At 44.6% G+C, this 18,657-nt stretch overlaps 2 protein-coding genes across 5 annotated transcripts in view; both read right to left on the minus strand.

Annotated features, from left to right (window-relative positions):
• Nucleotides 1-55: 55 nt before the first annotated feature.
• gnrh2 (gonadotropin-releasing hormone 2) lies at nucleotides 56-1,641 on the minus strand. Its single transcript, XM_079582270.1, has 3 exons — nucleotides 1,507-1,641; nucleotides 208-291; nucleotides 56-139 (listed from the first exon to the last, which is right to left on the minus strand). The coding sequence occupies exons 1-3, from the start codon at nucleotides 1,636-1,638 to the stop codon at nucleotides 104-106; spliced, it is 252 nt and encodes an 83-aa protein (XP_079438396.1). The 5' UTR covers nucleotides 1,639-1,641; the 3' UTR covers nucleotides 56-103.
• A 9,992-nt stretch (nucleotides 1,642-11,633) lies between these two features.
• ptpra (protein tyrosine phosphatase receptor type A) overlaps nucleotides 11,634-18,657 on the minus strand; it is a 52,739-nt gene continuing 45,715 nt past the window's right edge. For all 4 annotated transcript variants that reach the window (XM_079582105.1, XM_079582104.1, XM_079582106.1 and 1 more), the window contains 2 exons: nucleotides 14,951-15,086; nucleotides 11,634-12,412 (listed from right to left, as the gene is read on the minus strand). In XM_079582105.1, coding sequence (XP_079438231.1) covers nucleotides 12,338-12,412; nucleotides 14,951-15,086 — 211 coding nt within the window. In that variant the 3' untranslated portion in view covers nucleotides 11,634-12,337. The remainder of the gene's footprint in view (nucleotides 12,413-14,950; nucleotides 15,087-18,657) is intronic.

Here is an 18,657-nt window from a genome sequence, read left to right on the forward strand (position 1 = left end):
CCAACACAGAGTGAAGTGACAGCAATAAACGCACACATCACGATCATAGAAAAAAGTGCCTTTATTTCAGGACATCTGACACTTTTCCTTGCCTTCCGTGATGTCACTTCCTGTGCAGCTCGCGGGCGACGGCGTCCAGCTGTGGGGCGTCCAAACAAACACTCAGCAAACATCCAGGTGTGAGGTGTAGAAATGTTGAATACTCACAAAGATGTTCCTGAGGACGTTCCGTCGCTGCGGCCGCAGATAACTGCACTCTCCGGACTCGCACAGCGTCAGCTCCGCCGAGATCTGAGCAGACGAGAACAAATCATCCTCAGCTCAGAAGAACAGTTTGATCCACCAGGATATCGGGAACTCAACATGTGGCACGTGCGTAAGGTTTCCTCATCCTGTCACTGTAAAGTGCGCATGATTTCACATATGGCTGGCGACAGTCCGGTGCTGTCTGACATGGCTCACTCTGAGGCGGGGCTCCGGTCGGGGGACTGGCCGGACACATGTTGTAGGGCTGTGACCCTTGCGCTTCTTTTTTTTCCTAGGATGGGGAAGAGCTTTTCCCATTAACTTGAGTGTTTTAGTTTGGATCAGTTTAAACTTGGGTTGTTCTCAAATGTGGCCTTTCCCATCCTAGGAAATGATGATGCTTACTTCTGAAATCAGTTTATTTCCCAGGCATCCAGGGGCGGACTGGGACTGAAAAACAGCCCTGGACTCTGACCAGCCTGGCCCAAATTAGCGTAATTGTGACACTTCCACAAATACATATTTTAACCTCTTACCCCCCGCCTTAACATTAACGAGTGCATTTTCCCCAGGTCGGCTTTTTATTATTATTTTTTTGATCGGCATCATCAGCAAAAAGAGCGGGAAAGGTGGTCGTAGAAACAGAAGCAAAATCATTCATATAAATAATGAATAATAATGGTCCCAAAACTGAACCTTGTGGTGCACCATACTCCACGGAATTCCTTTTAGATTCATGTTTTTTTATACTGGGCTTTACCCAAATCTAAAAGCTTCTCGACTGGAGATCAACAATGTAACGCCTCATTTGAAAGCTAAGACCTACAAAAGTGACGGAAACTTTTCGTCACGTCGCCACATTTTTGTCATATTTTTGTTGTTTTTTTAAATCATTTTTTGTTGTGTTTTTCTCACGTTTTTGTAGTTTTTTTCCCCGTCTTTTTCTCATGTTTTTGTTGACTTTTCATCCTCTTTTCTTTTTAGCTTTTAGATTTGGGTAAAGCTCGGTTGAGGCGGGACTGGTGGCCCTTCTGTGCTCTTCCAGAATAGACACATGGCCAGTCCGCCCCTGCTGGCATCTCTGCTATAAACAAAACAAAGTCACATTTCTGCTAAAACAACAAAACAAAAACCCCTGCCCAGTGAATCTCCTTTACAGACCACACTTGGGGCCATAAACCGTAACATGTACATTAGGTGCCAAACGCTCATATTTGACACGCGAGTTCCCATCATCAGGTGCATGCAGGGGTTTCTGACCTCTGAAGGGGGAGAGTTCAGCTCCCTCTTGCCTCCCGGGTACCAGCCGTGGGACCAGTGCTGACCCGAGGACAACAGCGCCCCCAGGCTGATGACCAGCGCCACCACAAGCAGCAGACGGCAGCGGAGCATGTTCACCTGGGAAAAGAGGTTATGCACATGATGTCACAGCCATGCCCACATCAGACCTCGGAAGCTGAGCAGGAAGGGCCTGGTCGGTACTTGGATGGGGAATGTAGTGAGTGAGTGGTGGTGGTCAGAGGGGCCGATGGCGCAGACTGGCTACCTCACTTTCGTCAGTCTACCCCAGGGCAGCTGTGGCTATAACAGTAGCTTACAACCACCGAGTATGGAGTGAATGAATGATGCAATGGAAAAGCGTCTTTGAGCGTCCAGAAAAGTGCTGTATAAAACCAATGCATTATTATTATCATCACAGAGCAAGAGCTTTCCACGACCACAAGTTATGAAATGTATGAACAGTGAAGGTGTAGAATGTGTTTTAATCCTAATTCAACAATAATCTGTGAGGAAAATGAAGGTTTTTACTTTACTAAAAACCACAGCCATAACCCTTCTGCCACGACAAAAACCTGATCTACAGCGAGAGGACAATTACTATAAACATGTCACACAAATGCTGCAAAAATGACAGAGAAAAATGAGACACCAAAAAAGACAGAAAAAATCAAGAAAAAATAAAACTACAAATGGCAAAAATTTACAAAAAAAAAGGAAAACATGGGGAACAAAAGGAAAATAAAACTCCAAAAGGATAAAAGTGTAAAAAAAAAGAAAAGCCAGAAAAACCTGGAGAAAGACGAGGCTCACTGAGTCTTACCTGATGCGGCGGATTCTGCGGCGTCTGTTCCTCAGGGGTTTTTATATTGGCCTTGGCTCCGCCCCTCTGACCCACGCTGACCTCAGGTGACCCCATTACCTCGTTCAAACAGCTCAGTGACAGTGAGTCACAACTAAAACATGTACAACTTTACCAATAGTTCAAAAGACACGGGTGCCTGCGATACATTTATCATTGTCTAAGCCGGGGGTGTCATGGGGCCAAAACACCAAGAGGCGAAACTCACAATTTTAGCTCAAAGTAAAGCACCTTTTCTCTACAAATGTAAGTTTTGCTCATAATATATGACCTAATGGGGTGTTTTGCTGGGAAATGTGAAAATATTGACAGTATTTTCCACATTTTAGAGTCCTATTCATGTATTTGGTCTCTGATTTATGAATAAATGTTTCTTTAAAATTCTCTTGGGGGCCAAAGGTTTTATGCTGGAGGGCCGAATTTGGCCCCCGGACCTGGTTAGTGTACTTATGGGTATTTGGAATTTCTTCATTGGAATGAAAATAAAACAATTTTGGTTTGCAAATCAAAAAACGAAAAAAAAAAATGAAGACGAAAACGAAAAACAACTCAATTTTCGTTTATGTAACCGGAAGTTGTCATATTTGTGCCAAGAGCGCTGAAGATAAACGCCTCTTATATGAAGGTGCAGTTTGTGCAAAAACATCCGCCTTGTGATTGTCGGCCTGAGGCTCGAAGCGTGCTCGAATTGGCACATTTAGGCCATTCCTTTGGTTCGTGGCAGCAGACACTGTAGATACTATAATAGGAATGATGGCAATAAAAAAAATCTTTATACGAGGCCGGAGTCTGGGGTCTCCTTTGTGCACAGTGAGGCACTGGTGTGAACACAAGAGCGCAGGATTTTCTCTGTCATCAATGGCCTATTAGCAAATGAAGGAGAGGAACACATTCACTTTCATCTCAAGTTAGCAAAGGTCTAATGAAAAGTGCTGGAGAGACACGAAAAAATATGTTTTGGAAAACTGTAGGATTGATCTAATCTACTGTCTCTCTATGATACCGTCCTTCAGTAAATCAGGATCTTCTTCTTCTTCAGACTAACCGTCAATGATCTAAACCAGTGTGGTCAACATCTCACTTTAACTTGGCCCCCAATCAAAACCGCCCTTTGACTCGGGGTTCTGGGGGCTCTGTGGCCACTTGGTAACTTTTACGCACAGCCCAGATGCACTCAGCAGACTGGCGAGGTGTGCACACGCGTTGTTGGCGCGTCTTCAAACATGGCAGTGAATCTGTTTTATTAAAGAGAGAAAGATTTGGTGATTTGGAGTTTTTTCTTGCAGCCCTGGTTTCTGTCCTCAAAGTTTACAACGACCCCCGTCCAGTTCCAGACCGCTGCATTATCTGCAGAAATGACCCTTGTACGTAGCCTGTTTGCAGTCCGGGAGCAGCTTGGCCACGTAAGGCAATGCTGCGTGTTGATGCACTAGAGGCACTTGTAAAACAGATGCAGTTTGTGGGGAGCAGGGGCGTCAACTTCCCCTCAGCAGCAGGTAGGCTACAGCAGGCTGTCAGTGAGACTGAAGTCTGCCTAGATGTACAGCTTAAAGGAACAGGCCACCGTTTTTACATACTGAGATATGCTCTTACCTCACTTTAGTCGAGTTAATATATCCCCGTCTGGTCTTTGTCCGTGCGCTCACACATACGCAGCCTCTCCCACATGTCACATAGCTCCAAAAAAGCTCACGATAGAAGCTACCAAGCTCTTCCACGTGTTCCCTATTTAAATTAAGTTACGTGAAGTGTTTTCCTGCGAAGTATATTTACCCAGAAATGTAACGTGTCGATTTTATAAGCAGATAAAAAGGGGGACTATATTGTGAGGCGTAATGATACGAGGAGTAAAACGTCCGCGCAGTAACTCCTAAAGACTTCCCCCGCTCACTTCCGTCAATAACCTTTAGGAGTTACTGCGCGGACGTTTTACTCCTCGTATCATTACGCCTCACAATATAGTCCCCCTTTTTATCTGCTTATAAAATCGACACGTTACATTTCTGTGTAAATATACTTCGCATGAAAACACTTCACGTAACTTTATTTAAATAGGGAACACGTGGAAGAGCTTGGTAGCTTCTATCGTGAGATTTTTTGGAGCTATGTGACATGTGGGAGAGGCTGCGTATGTGCTCCGTTTGCCTGGCAGAGCGCACGGACAAAGACCAGACGGGGATATATTAACTCGACTAAAGTGAGGTAAGAGCATATCTCAGTATGTAAAAACGGTGGCCTATTCCTTTAACCTACAGTCTTGGCCTTGGAATGGAGCAGGTCGGGCGATCACGAGAGCCGCCGTTACGTTGTGTTTGTGTCTGGCTCTTCTATCCCAGCCTCCGCCAGTAACGACCACTGCACCTCCACAATCAGCCAACATATCAATCTGTTAGGCCAAGTCTAAATATGGACAGAGCTGTGCATAAAAGTTACCAAGTGGCCACAGAGCCCCGAGTCAAAGGGCGATTTTGATTGGGGGCCGAGTTAAAGTGAGACATTGACCACACTGGTTTAGATCATTGACGGCTAGTCAAGAGACTGATCTACTGAAGGACATTATCGTAGAGAGACAGTAGTTGTGCGTATAAATGATTAGATCAAACATATTTTTTTGTGTCTCTCCAGCACTTTTCATTAGACCTTTGCTAACTTGAGATGAAAGTGAATGTGTTCCTCTCCTTCATTTGCTAATAGGCCATTGATGACAGAGAAAATCCTGTGCTCTTGGGTTCACACCAGTGCCTCAGACTCCGGCCTCGTATAAAGATTTTTTTTACTGCCATCATTCCTATTACAGTATCTATAGTGTCTGCAGAAAAGGACAAGAAAATACAGGCGGCGACTCTACACAGTGTTATGGGCAGCGAATGCAGGCATGTCGACCGTCACAACCTGAGCGTCACGGCGGAGCAGAGAGAGGATCCTGCAGCAATACTGAGCGCCCTGGAGAGATACTTCACACCGGCCATTATCTAAGAGAGACAGTATCAAACACAAGAGGAGAGTGAGTGACGCCTTTGTGACCAGGCAAAGAGAGAGAAAGCGTCGACGTGTGAGTACAGGGCATTGTGAGAGCTCCAGGCGCAGATTGTTGAGAGAAAAGGATCTTAACTTAGTCATGCGAGTGATGGACACTGCTGGGACGCACGTAACGCACACTGAGACAGCGCCCTCTGCTGTCAAACATCCAGCGGAGCACTTCAGAGCGAGACTGAGCCACTCAAACAAGGCGGCAGACCACACCTGCAGGTACTGTGGAAACACCCACGCTAGAGGCAGGGACCACTGCCCTGCTTTCGGAAAGAAACGTAAATTGTGTGGGACCAATAATCACTTTGCCAAAGTGTGTATGAACAGCAAACGGGGCAGTAGCATGGGCAAGCTGCTCTGCATGGACGGTGAAGCTGAATCAGGGCAGAGCAGTGAGGAGGAGTCACATCTGTACATGACTGAGAGCCGGAGCAGTGGGACAGACTAAAGGGAAAAAATGGATGGTCACAAAGATAAGAAAACGCTCTGATTCAAAGCAAAACTACGCCAAAGCAATGCCGGCCTCAGACTGTACTCAGAGGGGGGGTAATAAAGTCAGTGGGTGTTTTTGACACAGAATGCACAATCCAAGGCAATAAGCACAAGCTCTACTTTGAAAGAGTGAATAAGGGTCAGTTGCCCCTCCTGTCAGGCGACACCTGTGAACGTCTTGGTTTCATGCATTTCACTATTCCAGAAGATGCTCTCAAGGTGGACACAGTGGTTCGAGCAGGACATTTGAGCAAAGACACAGTGGTCAGCAAATACAATTATGTATTTACCTCACCTGTGGAGGCATTACCTGGCAAAGTACATTTTTACCTAGATCTGGACGTGAAGCCAGTACAATGTGTCCCCATTGCTCTGAAAACTGCAGTTAAGGCCCAACAAGTATGAAGCAGAGGGACATGTTGCACCCGTCACAGAGCCAGTCATTCGGGCGGCACGGTAGCGCAGCGGTTAGTGCTCTCGCTTCACAGCTAGAAGGTCCGGGTTCGATTCCCACCAGGGACGGGGCCTTTCTGTGTGGAGTTTGCATGTTCTCCCCGTGTCTGCGTAGGTTTCCTCCGGGCACTCCAGTTTCCCCTACCACTAAAAACAAGCACAATAGGCCAGGATGAATGATGTGTGAGTGAATGTATGGTGGTCAGAGGGTCCGTTGGCGCAGACGTGTGCAGTCGCGAAAGCTCCTCTAACAGTCTCCCCTTGGGGAAACTGCAGCTACAAACGTAGCTTTCCACCACTGAGTATGGAGTGAATGTACAATTGTCTCATGTAAAGCGCTTTGTGACTATATGTCTGTGAAAGGCGCTATATAAATAAAGATCTTCTTCTTCTTCATTGTGAGCAGACCGCAAAAGCTGAGAATCTGTGTTGATCCCAAGTGTCTGAACAAGGCTCTCCGGCGCTCTCACTACATAATGACACTACATCTCTGGCCAAGTTCATGCTCCACCTTTCTGTGAGCCTCTGCGACGTCTGCTGGACAAGGACACCCTTTGGCATTGGCTACCAAAACACAACGCTGCAATGCAAGAACTTAAGTCTTTGGCGACAGCTATGCCAGTGCTTCGATTTTCTGATCTTTCCAAACCTGTCACAGTCCAGAGTGATGCGAGTCAGAGCGGGCTTGGTTGCTGTCCCATGCAAGAGGGGAAGCCTATTTAATTCGTTTCACGAGCGCTCACTAATACTGAACGGAATTACGCACACTTTGAAAAAGAATGCCTCAGTATTGTCTTTGCATGCCAGAGATTCCACTACTACTTGTATGTCCGTGACGCTATCACAGCAGAAACTGAAACCACAAGTCCCCGATTTCAATTTTCAGCAAGCCTCTCCTCGGCGCCCCGAAAAGGCTTCAAGGAATGCTCATGACTCTTCAAAGCTACCAGGACTGGAAATGTTCGGGCAAAGTAAACTACAACCAGCAACACGTGATCTGCTCTCTGCAGGAGGTACAGGAGGACCTGCAACAGGTGAACCAAGCAGATAACCTGAATGTGACGGACAAGGATGAGGGTCAGCAGACACTAAGGTCCAGTCACCACAGGCTGGCCAGATCTCAGAGAGCAGGGGCCCGTCATTATCAGAGGACACTGGCCCTCTTGAGACGAAATCAGGGCTCAGACTGGCATTTTGTTCAGGGGTCAGAGAGTTGTTCTTCCCAAATCACTGCGCACAGAGATGCTAGCACGTATACATGCTAGTCATATTGGGGGAGAAGCATGTTACAGGCAAGCTCGTGAGACGTTATACTGGCCAAACATGCAGGCAGAGATCAGAGACTTGGTCAGCACTTGCACTACATGCAATGAGTACGCACAACAGAAGGAGACCATGCTCTCCCATCCACACCCAGCAATGGTAGATAGTTAGCATGGGTCTCTTTAGTCAGGGGCGCGAGGACTACCTGCTCATTATAGATCACTATTCTAACTTTTAGGAGATTCTCCCAGATCTTTCAGCAGAGACTATAATCAAGGCATGGCCAACCGGACAGGGTCATCACAGACAATGGCCTCAGTTTACTTCCGTTTGCTCGTTTCGCCTCGGAGTGGGAGTTTGAGCATGTGAAGTCCTCTCCAAGGTATCCCAAAGCAAATGGAAAGGCAGAATCTGCTTTGCAAAGGCCACTCGTGATGTTAATGACCTTTGGAAGGCAGTGTTGCACAGGCGCAATACTGAAAATATGGACAGCAGCCCGGTGCAACGCCTCATGTCCCGTCACCTTAAAGGAATAGGCCACCGTTTTTACATACTAAGATATGTTCTTACCTAACCTTAGTCGAGTTAATATATCCCCGTCTGGTCTTTGTCCGTGCGCTCACACATACGCAGCCTCTCCCACATGTCATATAGCTCCAAAAAAGCTCACGATAGAAGCTACCAAGCTCTTCCACGTGTTCCCTATTTAAATAATGTTACGTGAAGTGTTTTCAAGCGAAGTATATTTACACAGAAATGTAACATGTGGATTTTACAAGCAGATAAAAAGGGGAACTATATTGTGAGGCGTAATGATACAGGAGCACAGCGTCCGCGCAGTAACTCCTAAAGACTTCCCCGCTCACTTCCGTCAATAGAAGCTGCGTGACTTGTACAGAGCCTTTTACAACAAGCAGAAAATATATTTTGGGAAAGTGCTGCACATTCCTACCTCATGGTGGAGCTCCTGAGTCCTGTGTCGTCGTCCGGGGTGAGTTGGAAATCTGTGAAACATTACTACACTATATACTTTCTGCTTGTTATCACAGCCCGGCACGATGCACGTAAAAGGCATCGTTCACAAGTTATCCACGCTTCTTCAACTGTTCTCTGCTGCTCTACAAGTCACACAGCTTCTACTGACGGAAGTGAGCGGGGAAGTCTTTAGGAGTTACTGCGCGGACGCTGTGCTCCTGTATCATTACGCCTCACAATATAGTCCCCCTTTTTATTTGCTTATAAAATCCACATGTTACATTTCTGTGTAAATATACTTCGCATGAAAACACTTCACGTAACTTTATTTAAATAGGGAACACGTGGAAGAGCTTGGTAGCTTCTATCGCGAGCTTTTTTGGAGCTATGTGACATGTGGGAGAGGCTGCGTATGTGCTCCGTTTGCCTGGCAGAGCGCACGGACAAAGACCAAATGGGAATATATTAACACGTCTAAGGTGAGGTAAGAACATATCTCAGTATGTAAAAACGGTGGCCTATTCCTTTAAAACATCCATTCCTGTGACTCACAAACTCCTTGACCAGCAGTGGTGACGGGGTTACGGAGAGGCTGCAGCACAGGAGGCAGCACGGGTCCTGCCGGAGCTGGAGTTTGGAGAGACTCCTCCTGGTGACGCCTCCCACATCTGGAGAGCTGGAACCTGCCTCAGCAAGGTCGCACCGAGGTCTGACCTCGTGGACATGGACGGTTCTGTTCAGTTGATCTTAGAGTGACAGAGTCTGAGGCTGCACAAGACACAGAGACCTTCACAAACACAGGGTCCTATTGTACATGTTTTAGTGGAGACCTTCACAAACACAGGGTCCTATTGTACATGTTTTAGTGGAGACCTTCACAAACACGGGGTCCTATTGTACATGTTTTAGTGGAGACCTTCACAAACACGGGGTCCTATTGTACATGTTTTAGTGGAGACCTTCACAAACACGGGGTCCTATTGTACATGTTTTAGTGGAGACCTTCACAAACACACGGTCCTATTGTATATGTTTTAGTGGAGAACCTGCAACTCCCAGTTCCTTTTCCACTGCTCTATAAATATACAGCGCCTCTCTAAAGTATTCATACACCTTGAACTTTTGCACATTTTGTCATGTTTACAACCCTAAACATAAAGATTTTATTTTGACTTTTTTACTGAACGTTCACACACAAGTAACAGACAACTGTGGAGTGAAAGCTAAATAACGTGTGGCCCTCTGCTGCAGTCTGAGGGGTACTCTGATAATAAACAGAAAAACACAGAGTGTAAAGTCTCTTTATTGGAGAGAGAGTTCTACAAAGTCCTTTATCATATTTATATTATTTACAAAATGTTTCACAAAAGTCAAAATATTTCAGTTTAAGACAAAAACCGTGTCAGAGGAAAGACATTTACTGGAGGAGAGTCGGAATAATGAGTTTAGGTTTGTCAAACATATTTGTGTGAAATCATCGAGTCCCCGCCACTGGGATAAAGGTTTGTTTGGTCAAATTCACAGAAGAGGCACTTCTCACATTCTGCACACGTGGCCCAGATAACCACTCTGCCACATGTGCCCGGGCTAACCACTGTGCCACCTGGCTCTGGAGCTTTGGCCGTGGTTGATGACGTTGCATTCAAGTCGTCCTGGGAGTTACGGCAGTTAAAAAATGCTGATGCTCATGTTACTAACGCCGGTGAAGTGTGGAGTCTGTAAAGTGTTTTAGTCTGTAAAGTGTGAGTCTGTAAAGTGTGAGTCTGTAAAGTGTGAGTCTGTAAAGTGTGAGTCTGTAAAGTGTGAGTCTGTAAAGTGTGAGTCTGTAAAGTGTGAGTCTGTAAAGTGTGAGTCTGTAAAGTGTGAGTCTGTAAAGTGTGAGTCTGTAAAGTGTTTTAGTCTGTAAAGTGTGAGTCTGTAAAGTGTGAGTCTGTAAAGTGTGAGTCTGTAAAGTGTGAGTCTGTAAAGTGTGAGTCTGTAAAGTGTGGAGTCTTTAAAGTGTGGAGTCTGTAAAGTGTTTTAGTCTGTAAAGTGTGAGTCTGTAAAGTGTGAGTCTGTAAAGTGTGGAGTCTGTAAAGTGTGGAGTCTGTAAAGTGTGAGTCTGTAAAGTGTTTTAGTCTGTAAAGTGTGGAGTCTGTAAAGTGTTTTAGTCTGTAAAGTGTGGATAGAGAGGGAAAAATGACATGAACATTTAATATTTTTGATGGAAACCTACTTGATTTTTAAAGTTAGGGTCTGTAGTGTTTTGTACATTATACATTTCATAAATGTCTGTCTGTGTCTCATCCAATCAGAAGCAGAATTGGCACCAAGAGCCTCCAAATACACTCACTTTAAGTTTACTCCATCGACACGTCCTCAAGCGGTGCCACTTTAGCTTTATGTGATAAAAATAAAATAAAGGTAACTTTGTTTACACTACCATGATACATTGTGCCTAACTAAATGTAGTACAATATAATGTGCTCTGTAACAGTCTATAATAACTTGTACCTATGTAGTGCATACACAATGGAATAACTTGTATTAGTACTTTGTAAGTACATAATGTAATAGGACACGAGACCCACATTTTTGCGAAGCCCATTGTACTAAATATAGTTAGGTACAATGCATCATGGGTAGTGTAAAATAAAGTGTTACCAAAATAAAAAAATAAAATGTTCATACACCATTCACAGCCCAGCGATTAATCATACAAATCTTGGGTAGATTAAGTGATTACTAAAATAATGGTTAGCTGCAGCATTTGTAGCGTCTCGTTTAGCGACGACATGAACGCAGCGCTCGTCGTGTTTGATCGTCCCAGAAATGTCTCCGGATAAAAAATCAATTTGTCCTTTCAGTCAAAGTCAAACATATGGGGCGCGAGGTCACGGCGAGGTCGAACTCATCAGGAAAGGGTCGGATTTAAACAAGTATTTGACTCAAACCAAACAGCGGTTCTCCTGTGGACTCCAGTCACACTTTGGTCCTAAATTGGATTGATTCAAAGCGTGGCTTCGCTCGGGCGGGTTCCGGGTTTTATTATGCGTGTGAAGAAAAGTCTGTTCTTCAGGAGGAGTTTGAAAAGCACATTCAGTAAAAGGCAGCAGTAATATCGTTAAAAAATACATCTGGTTCAGAAAAAAAACATTCAGCTCAAAGTTAAAAAAAACAAAAACAGGAGTGTCGTGAAGTCTCTCAAATTCAAAACAAAAGAAACTCAAATAAAAAAATAAAAAACGGTCAAATCACTGTCGGAATGTTTCCTCTGCAGCAGACGGAAAGTTCTAAACGTGATGCGAGAGTTTGGCACTTTACTTTCTCTGCAGCGGATTAATAAAACCCTTTCAAATGGAGTCGGTGCAGCTAAGCATTCTATGGTGGTAACTATGGTAACAGGACTTGGGTTATGGTTAAAAATCTCTGTAACTGCTGGACCTATCCACATGAAACAAAAACTGTCCCAAAGTCCAGCGTCTTCTCTCTTAGCACATCATATTTTAGCCGTGAAACTTTGAGAAACTTTGAGCGCGTCTCTGTAAAGTAATGAGACGATAAAAAGAACCCCAGAATAAAAAATATTTATACATTTAAAATAAAGTTATAGTGCTCCGGAGTGTTCCCAGACAGACCTCCGCCAAGCCGCCGTCTCAGCCGCAGCCTCGGAGCGAACGGCCGAGGCTCCAAAGAGCGCCATCTGGGGGGCGTGTACTGTAGTAACATCTGAAGTATTTGTAAAGTACTTGTTAAGTCCTATTTAAAGTTGGCATAGTCGGAAAAGGCGTCGATGTACTCCTGCACCACTTTGTAGCAGAACTCGTACTGCTCCTGGAACACAGAGAGGGACGGTGTCAGAGGCGGTCGCCACGGAGACCGCAATCACACACTAACGGCATCGCATCATGGCATGTCTTTCTATCTTTATTTCGTAGAAAACTGTATTCATATTTCAGTATTTGTCAAAGTCGTTTTTGAAAAATTTTAGAAAGTTTAGATTTTTCTCTTCTTTGTTTTCCCCCTCAACTGTTTCAAAACATGACCATACATGGGCGATTCCAGAGATGCCGTCTGGATCACTCCCCTCCACTAAGGACATGTACTCCACCCGTCTGACCCGCTAAGACCCATCAGTCGATACTGTGGAATCCACTGGCCAGGTCCAGTCGACTGAAGAACAGTTTTATGAACCAGGCTGTCAGGAAGCTGAACTCCCTCCTGTCCCTAGAGCCTAAAATCGGCTCTGTGTCCGTGTAATAACTGATTTGATCTCGACTTCTCCAGTCCTATGTTAACTGATAGGAGAAAAGGGGCGGGCAAAATTCATGGCTGTGCCCACGCGAACTTCCGGAATAAGGTGAATAGGAATTTAAAAAAGACAAGTGTTCATTAGCCTGTGCTATGCATAGATACAGATGGCATCTCTGGAATTAATATGGTCATGTTTGAAGCTGTTGAAGCTGTTGAGGGGGAAAACAAACTTTCTCCAATTATTCAAAAACTGTTTAAATGCTGAATTATGGAAACAGTTTTCTAATAAATAAACATACAAAGACATGGAGAGGAGCAAAGTGGTTCAATAATATAATAATTACATAAATAATGGAGAATGCCTCCATCATGCTACATGCAAATGCTAGCTTCGACGGCCGATTTTTGAACAATCTGCTGTGAAAAAAAAACATCCATAAGGAGCCGATTTAGACTTGAATTTATTTGTGTGTGATAAACAAGTTTATATTCATGCAAAAAATGTCTAAAAACAGTGAGAAATTATTATTTCCCAAAAGATTCTATATTTTCCCTGTAGCCATTAGCACTAGCCCAGTCAGTGTATTTCCCCTGTAGCACTTAGCATTAGCCGATTCAGTGTATTTCCCCTGTAGCCGTTAGCACTAGCCCAGTCAGTGTATTTCCCCTGTAGCCGTTAGCACTAGCCCAGTCAGTGTATTTCCCCTGTAGCCGTTAGCATTAGCCCATTCAGTGTATTTCCCCTGTAGCCGTTAGCACTAGCCCATTCAGTGTATTTCCCCTGTAGCCGTTAGCACTAGCCCAGTCAGTGTATTTCCCCTGTAGCCGTTAGCACTAGCACAGTCAGTGTATTTCCCCTGTAGCCGTTAGCACTAGCCCAGTCAGTGTATTTCCCCTGTAGCCGTTAGTACTAGCCCAGTCAGTGTATTTCCCCTGTAGCCGTTAGCACTAGCACAGTCAGTGTATTTCCCCTGTAGCCGTTAGTACTAGCCCAGTCAGTGTATTTCCCCTGTAGCCGTTAGTACTAGCCCAGTCAGTGTATTTCCCCTGTAGCCGTTAGCACTAGCCCAGTCAGTGTATTTCCCCTGTAGCCGTTAGCATTAGCCCATTCAGTGTATTTCCCCTGTAGCCGTTAGCATTGACCCGTTCAGTGTATTTCCGCTGTAGCCGTTAGCATTAGCCCAGTCAGTGTATTTCCCCTGTAGCCGTTAGCATTGACCCGTTCAGTGTATTCAAATCCTGGACCCAATTTACACTGAACGTTCCATCCCCATGCAAATGAATATAGAAGACAAGGGCAATTAAGTAATGCCCATACTTTTTCATGGCATTTATGTTATTTCTTTATCATAAACATATTATGAAATTATATTATGATTAGTGGACATTGGATGTGTGTGTGTGACCCCACAAAAAGCAAAAAGTTAACAGAATTTGAGAAAACATCTGGATCGTTCATCATTTGTGATGTTTGGTGAATAATGCTAACGGCTACAGGAAAAATACATTGAGCATGCTAACGGACAGTTTCCCGGATTAGCAGACGAGCTGATGAAGAGCTAATGATGAGCTGATGATGAGCTGATGAAAAGCTAATGAAGAGCTAATGATGAGCTGATGATGAGCTGATGAAAAGCTAATGAAGAGCTACTGATGAGCTGATGATGAGCTGATGAAAAGCTAATGATGAGCTGATGATGAGCTGATGAAAAGCTAATGAAGAGCTAATGATGAGCTGATGATGAGCTGATGATGAGCTGATGATGAGCTAATGAAGAGCTAAAGAGCTGATGATGAGCTGATGAAAAGCTAATGATGAGCTGATGAAGAGCTGATGAAAAGCTAATGAAGAGCTAATGAGCTGATGAAAAGCTAATGAAGAGCTAATGACCAGCTGATGAAGAGCTAATGTCCAGCTGATGAAGAGCTGATGAAAAGCTAATGAAGAGCTAATGATGAGCTGATGATGAGCTGATGAAAAGCTAATGAAGAGCTAATGAGCTGATGAAAAGCTGATGAAAAGCTAATGACCAGCTGATGAAGAGCTGATGAAAAGCTAATGAAGAGCTAATGAAGAGCTGATGAAGAGCTGATGAACGTGTGCATGTTTGTTCTCACCAGTGTCTGCACCATGTGCGGTCTCTGCAGCCGCAGACTCTTCACCGTCTGAAAGACGTCCAGGATTCCCTCGGCTTTGACCCGCTCCAGGACCGTGCTGAGTGCGCAGAACGTCCCCGTGCGGCCCGCTCCAGCGCTGAAACCAACACGGCACAAACATTACACAAGTCTGGCTTTGTTTAATCCCATCAGCTACGATAGGTTTTAATATCAATAACTCGAAATATGTGTAAACATCTTTTGCTGTAATTAATCTGCTATGAACAGAGTTTCTGGTCAGCTGCAGTAGTTGTATTGGTAGTTGCAGTAGTAGTTGCTGTTGACTTGTTGTGTTCCATACAATTGACCTACTTTTGGGTGTGGGCGGGGCTACACACCGGTGTGCAATTGACAATAAATGGCGGCTGCTCATTCATAAAAAACCTGTTCGCAGGCACGCCAAACAGAAACCTGTGTCTAGTATTTTCCTCCGTATTTTACCCGGCATCTCAAAGCTCTTCATGAGTATGGCTGCGCCAACAGGTTATGGGCCCAGTAGAGATTTTGGGAGCCGATGGAACCGTTTATGTTTTGACGGAGATGAAAAGAATTATGAACTGTGGGAAACGAAATTCCTGGCACATTTGCGTCTGCACGATCTGAAGTCCACTATCCTGAGTGAAGCCCCCGCTGCAGACGCGGAAGGTGCAGAAGCGGACGCCAGTAAAAATGAAGAGGCGTATGCAGTTCTAATTCAGCTGTTGGACGACAAAAGTTTGTCTCTAGTAATGAGAGATGCCGCCGATGATGGCAGGAAGGCGCTGCAGATCCTGCGTGACCATTACGCAGGGAAAGGGAAGCCGCGCGTAATCAGTCTGTACACGGAGCTGACTTCTCTCCAAAAAGGTGTGAATGAGAGCGTCACAGACTATATAATCCGTGCAGAGACTGCCATCACAGCGCTGCGTAATGCAGGAGAGACACTGAGTGACGGTTTACTGACCGCAATGATTTTAAAGGGCCTGCCTGATGTATTCAAACCATTCTCTGTTCACGTTACGCAGAGTGATGAAACGTTGACTTTTGCCGACTTTAAAACTAAACTGAGGAGCTATGAAAGCACGGAAAAGTTTGTTGCTTCTAGCTCAGGAGAAGACAGTGTGATGAAGGTGAAAGGAAGAGACAATTGGAGCTCTAAACTCACCTGTTACACCTGCGGACAAAAGGGACACAAAGCAGCGGAGTGCGCATCGGCTGGGGAGCGCCGAGAGCAGAGGCAGTGGTGCAGCTTCTGTAAAAGCGCAACCCACAAGGACGCAAACTGTCGGCGGAAGAAGCGGGACCAGGTGAAGCAAGCGGTGGATGAGGAGGACCACACGTTCGCATTCAAGGTGCAGTTGGATTCCGCCCCGGACTCGGTCAGCGCGGTGAAGGCGAAGGGCCTCATGGTCGACTCGGGAGCGACGAAGCACATCATCACGGACATCGGGAGATTCGAGGAGTTTGACCCAAGCTTTAAGCCTCAGAGCCATGTTCTGGAGTTGGCTGATGGAGAGCGAGCCAGCGGGATTGCGCTGAAGAAAGGCACCGCCAAAGTGCGCATAATGGACCGTCAAGGCCGCGATGTGGAAATGATCCTGAAGGAGGCGCTCTACGTCCCATCATTTTCCCAGGACATTTTTTCGGTCAAAGCGGCAACAGCGCAAGGTGCGACAGTCATCTTCAAGGAAGGACAGAATCGTCTAATCCACAAAAATGGTACTGCTTTTGACATTAACACACAAGACAGACTATTTTATCTAAGTACTCTGCTAAACGAACCTGATAAATGTAATGTGTGTTATGATGTCCATACATGGCATGAAATATTGGGTCACTGTAATTATGATGACGTGTTACAGTTAGAAAGTGTTGCAGAAGGCATGAAAATTAAAGGGAAAAGTGACAAGGCAAATCTAAAATGTGAAGTGTGTATCAAAGGAAAATTCGCACAGAGCAGAAATACAGATCCAGATGAAAAAGCTAAGGATGTACTGGAACTTGTTCATACAGACCTGGCTGGACCTATAGAGCCAGCAGGTAAAGATGGTTTCAGATATACTCTTGCTTTTACAGATGACTATTCAGGAGCTATGTTCACTTATTTTCTGAAAGCTAAAAGTGATACAGTTAAAGCTACAGAGAGATTCATTGCTGATGTTGCCCCTTATGGAAAGATCAAATGCATAAGGTCAGACAATGGAACAGAGTTCACAGCTTCTGTATTCAAGTCACTGCTAACTCAAAATGCCATCAGACATGAAACCTCAGCTCCTTACTCGCCCCATCAGAATGGGACCGCAGAAAGAGCATGGAGAACCTTGTTTGAAATGGCAAGATGTATGCTGATTGAGAGCAAACTACCAAAAGATTTGTGGACATATGCAGTACAAACGGCTGCAATAATCAGAAATAGATGCTATAACAGACGTCTTGGACAAACCCCATATTACGTGTTGACTGGGAAGAAACCGGACCTGTCCAGAATGAGAGCTTTTGGCTCAGAATGTTATGCATACAAACAGGACAAGAAAAAGTTAGACACACGGTGTGAGAAAGGAATATTTGTTGGTTATGACAAAAACAGTCCAGCATTGTTGGTCTTTTATCCACACACAGGGAAAGTGTCGAAAAACCGACTGGTGAAGTTTGTCACAAAGAAAACAATTGAAAGTGACACTCAGACAGATGAAGACATGTATGAACATTTTGGAAAAGGAAAGAAAGCTGAAAGTCAGCCACCAAAACCTGATGTCACTTATGAAAACCCTCTGGAGGTGAAAATTGAGTTGTGTGAATCTAATACCAACTTAAAGGGTGAAGGTGAGAGCAGCAATAGTGCTCGTTATCCAATGAGGGAGAGGAGACGCCCTCAGTTCTATACTGACTGTGATTATGAAGTCAAATTTGACGAAGATCAAGCGTTGACAAATATTGACTATTGCTATCGTGTGACATGTGACATCCCCCAGACACTGCAGGAAGCCTTGAGCTCTTCAAAATCAGAGCAGTGGGTTAAGGCTATGAATGAAGAAATGGACTCTCTGATTGAGAATGATACCTTCACATTGACACCCTTACCTGTAGGTAAACATGCAGTGGGGGGCAGATGGGTTTATGCCATCAAAGAAAATCCTGTTGAGACAATTTACAAGGCTCGATATGTGGCAAAAGGTTATAGTCAAGTGGCTGGTATTGATTATAACGAAACCTTTTCTCCTACTGCTGATATGACTTCTGTACGTGTCTTAATGCAGCTAGCAGTTCAGTATGATTTAGAACTACATCAGATGGATGTTAAAACTGCATATCTGCATGCCCCAATAGACTGTGAGCTGTACATGGAGCAGCCTGAAGGTTTTGAGGTCAAGACAAAAACAGGAGAAAAATTGGTGTGTAAGCTCAATAAGTCGCTGTATGGTCTGAAGCAGTCAGGACGAAACTGGAATAAGATGCTTCATGATTTCCTTATTGAAAACAAGTTTGTCCAAAACACAGCAGACAATTGTGTTTACAGTAAACAATCTGACAATGAAAGGGTCTTATTGATCATTTGGGTTGATGACCTTATCATTGCAGCAAGTGATTGTCAAATACTCAAAAGTGTAAAGGAAATGTTGGGTGCAAAATTCAAAATTAAAGATCTTGGGAAACTGAGACATTTTCTTGGCATTGATTTCACCCAAAAA

The sequence above is a fragment of the Gobius niger genome, assembly GCF_951799975.1.
Source record: "Gobius niger genome assembly, chromosome: 24".
In the NCBI taxonomy this organism is placed as follows: domain Eukaryota; kingdom Metazoa; phylum Chordata; class Actinopteri; order Gobiiformes; family Gobiidae; genus Gobius; species Gobius niger.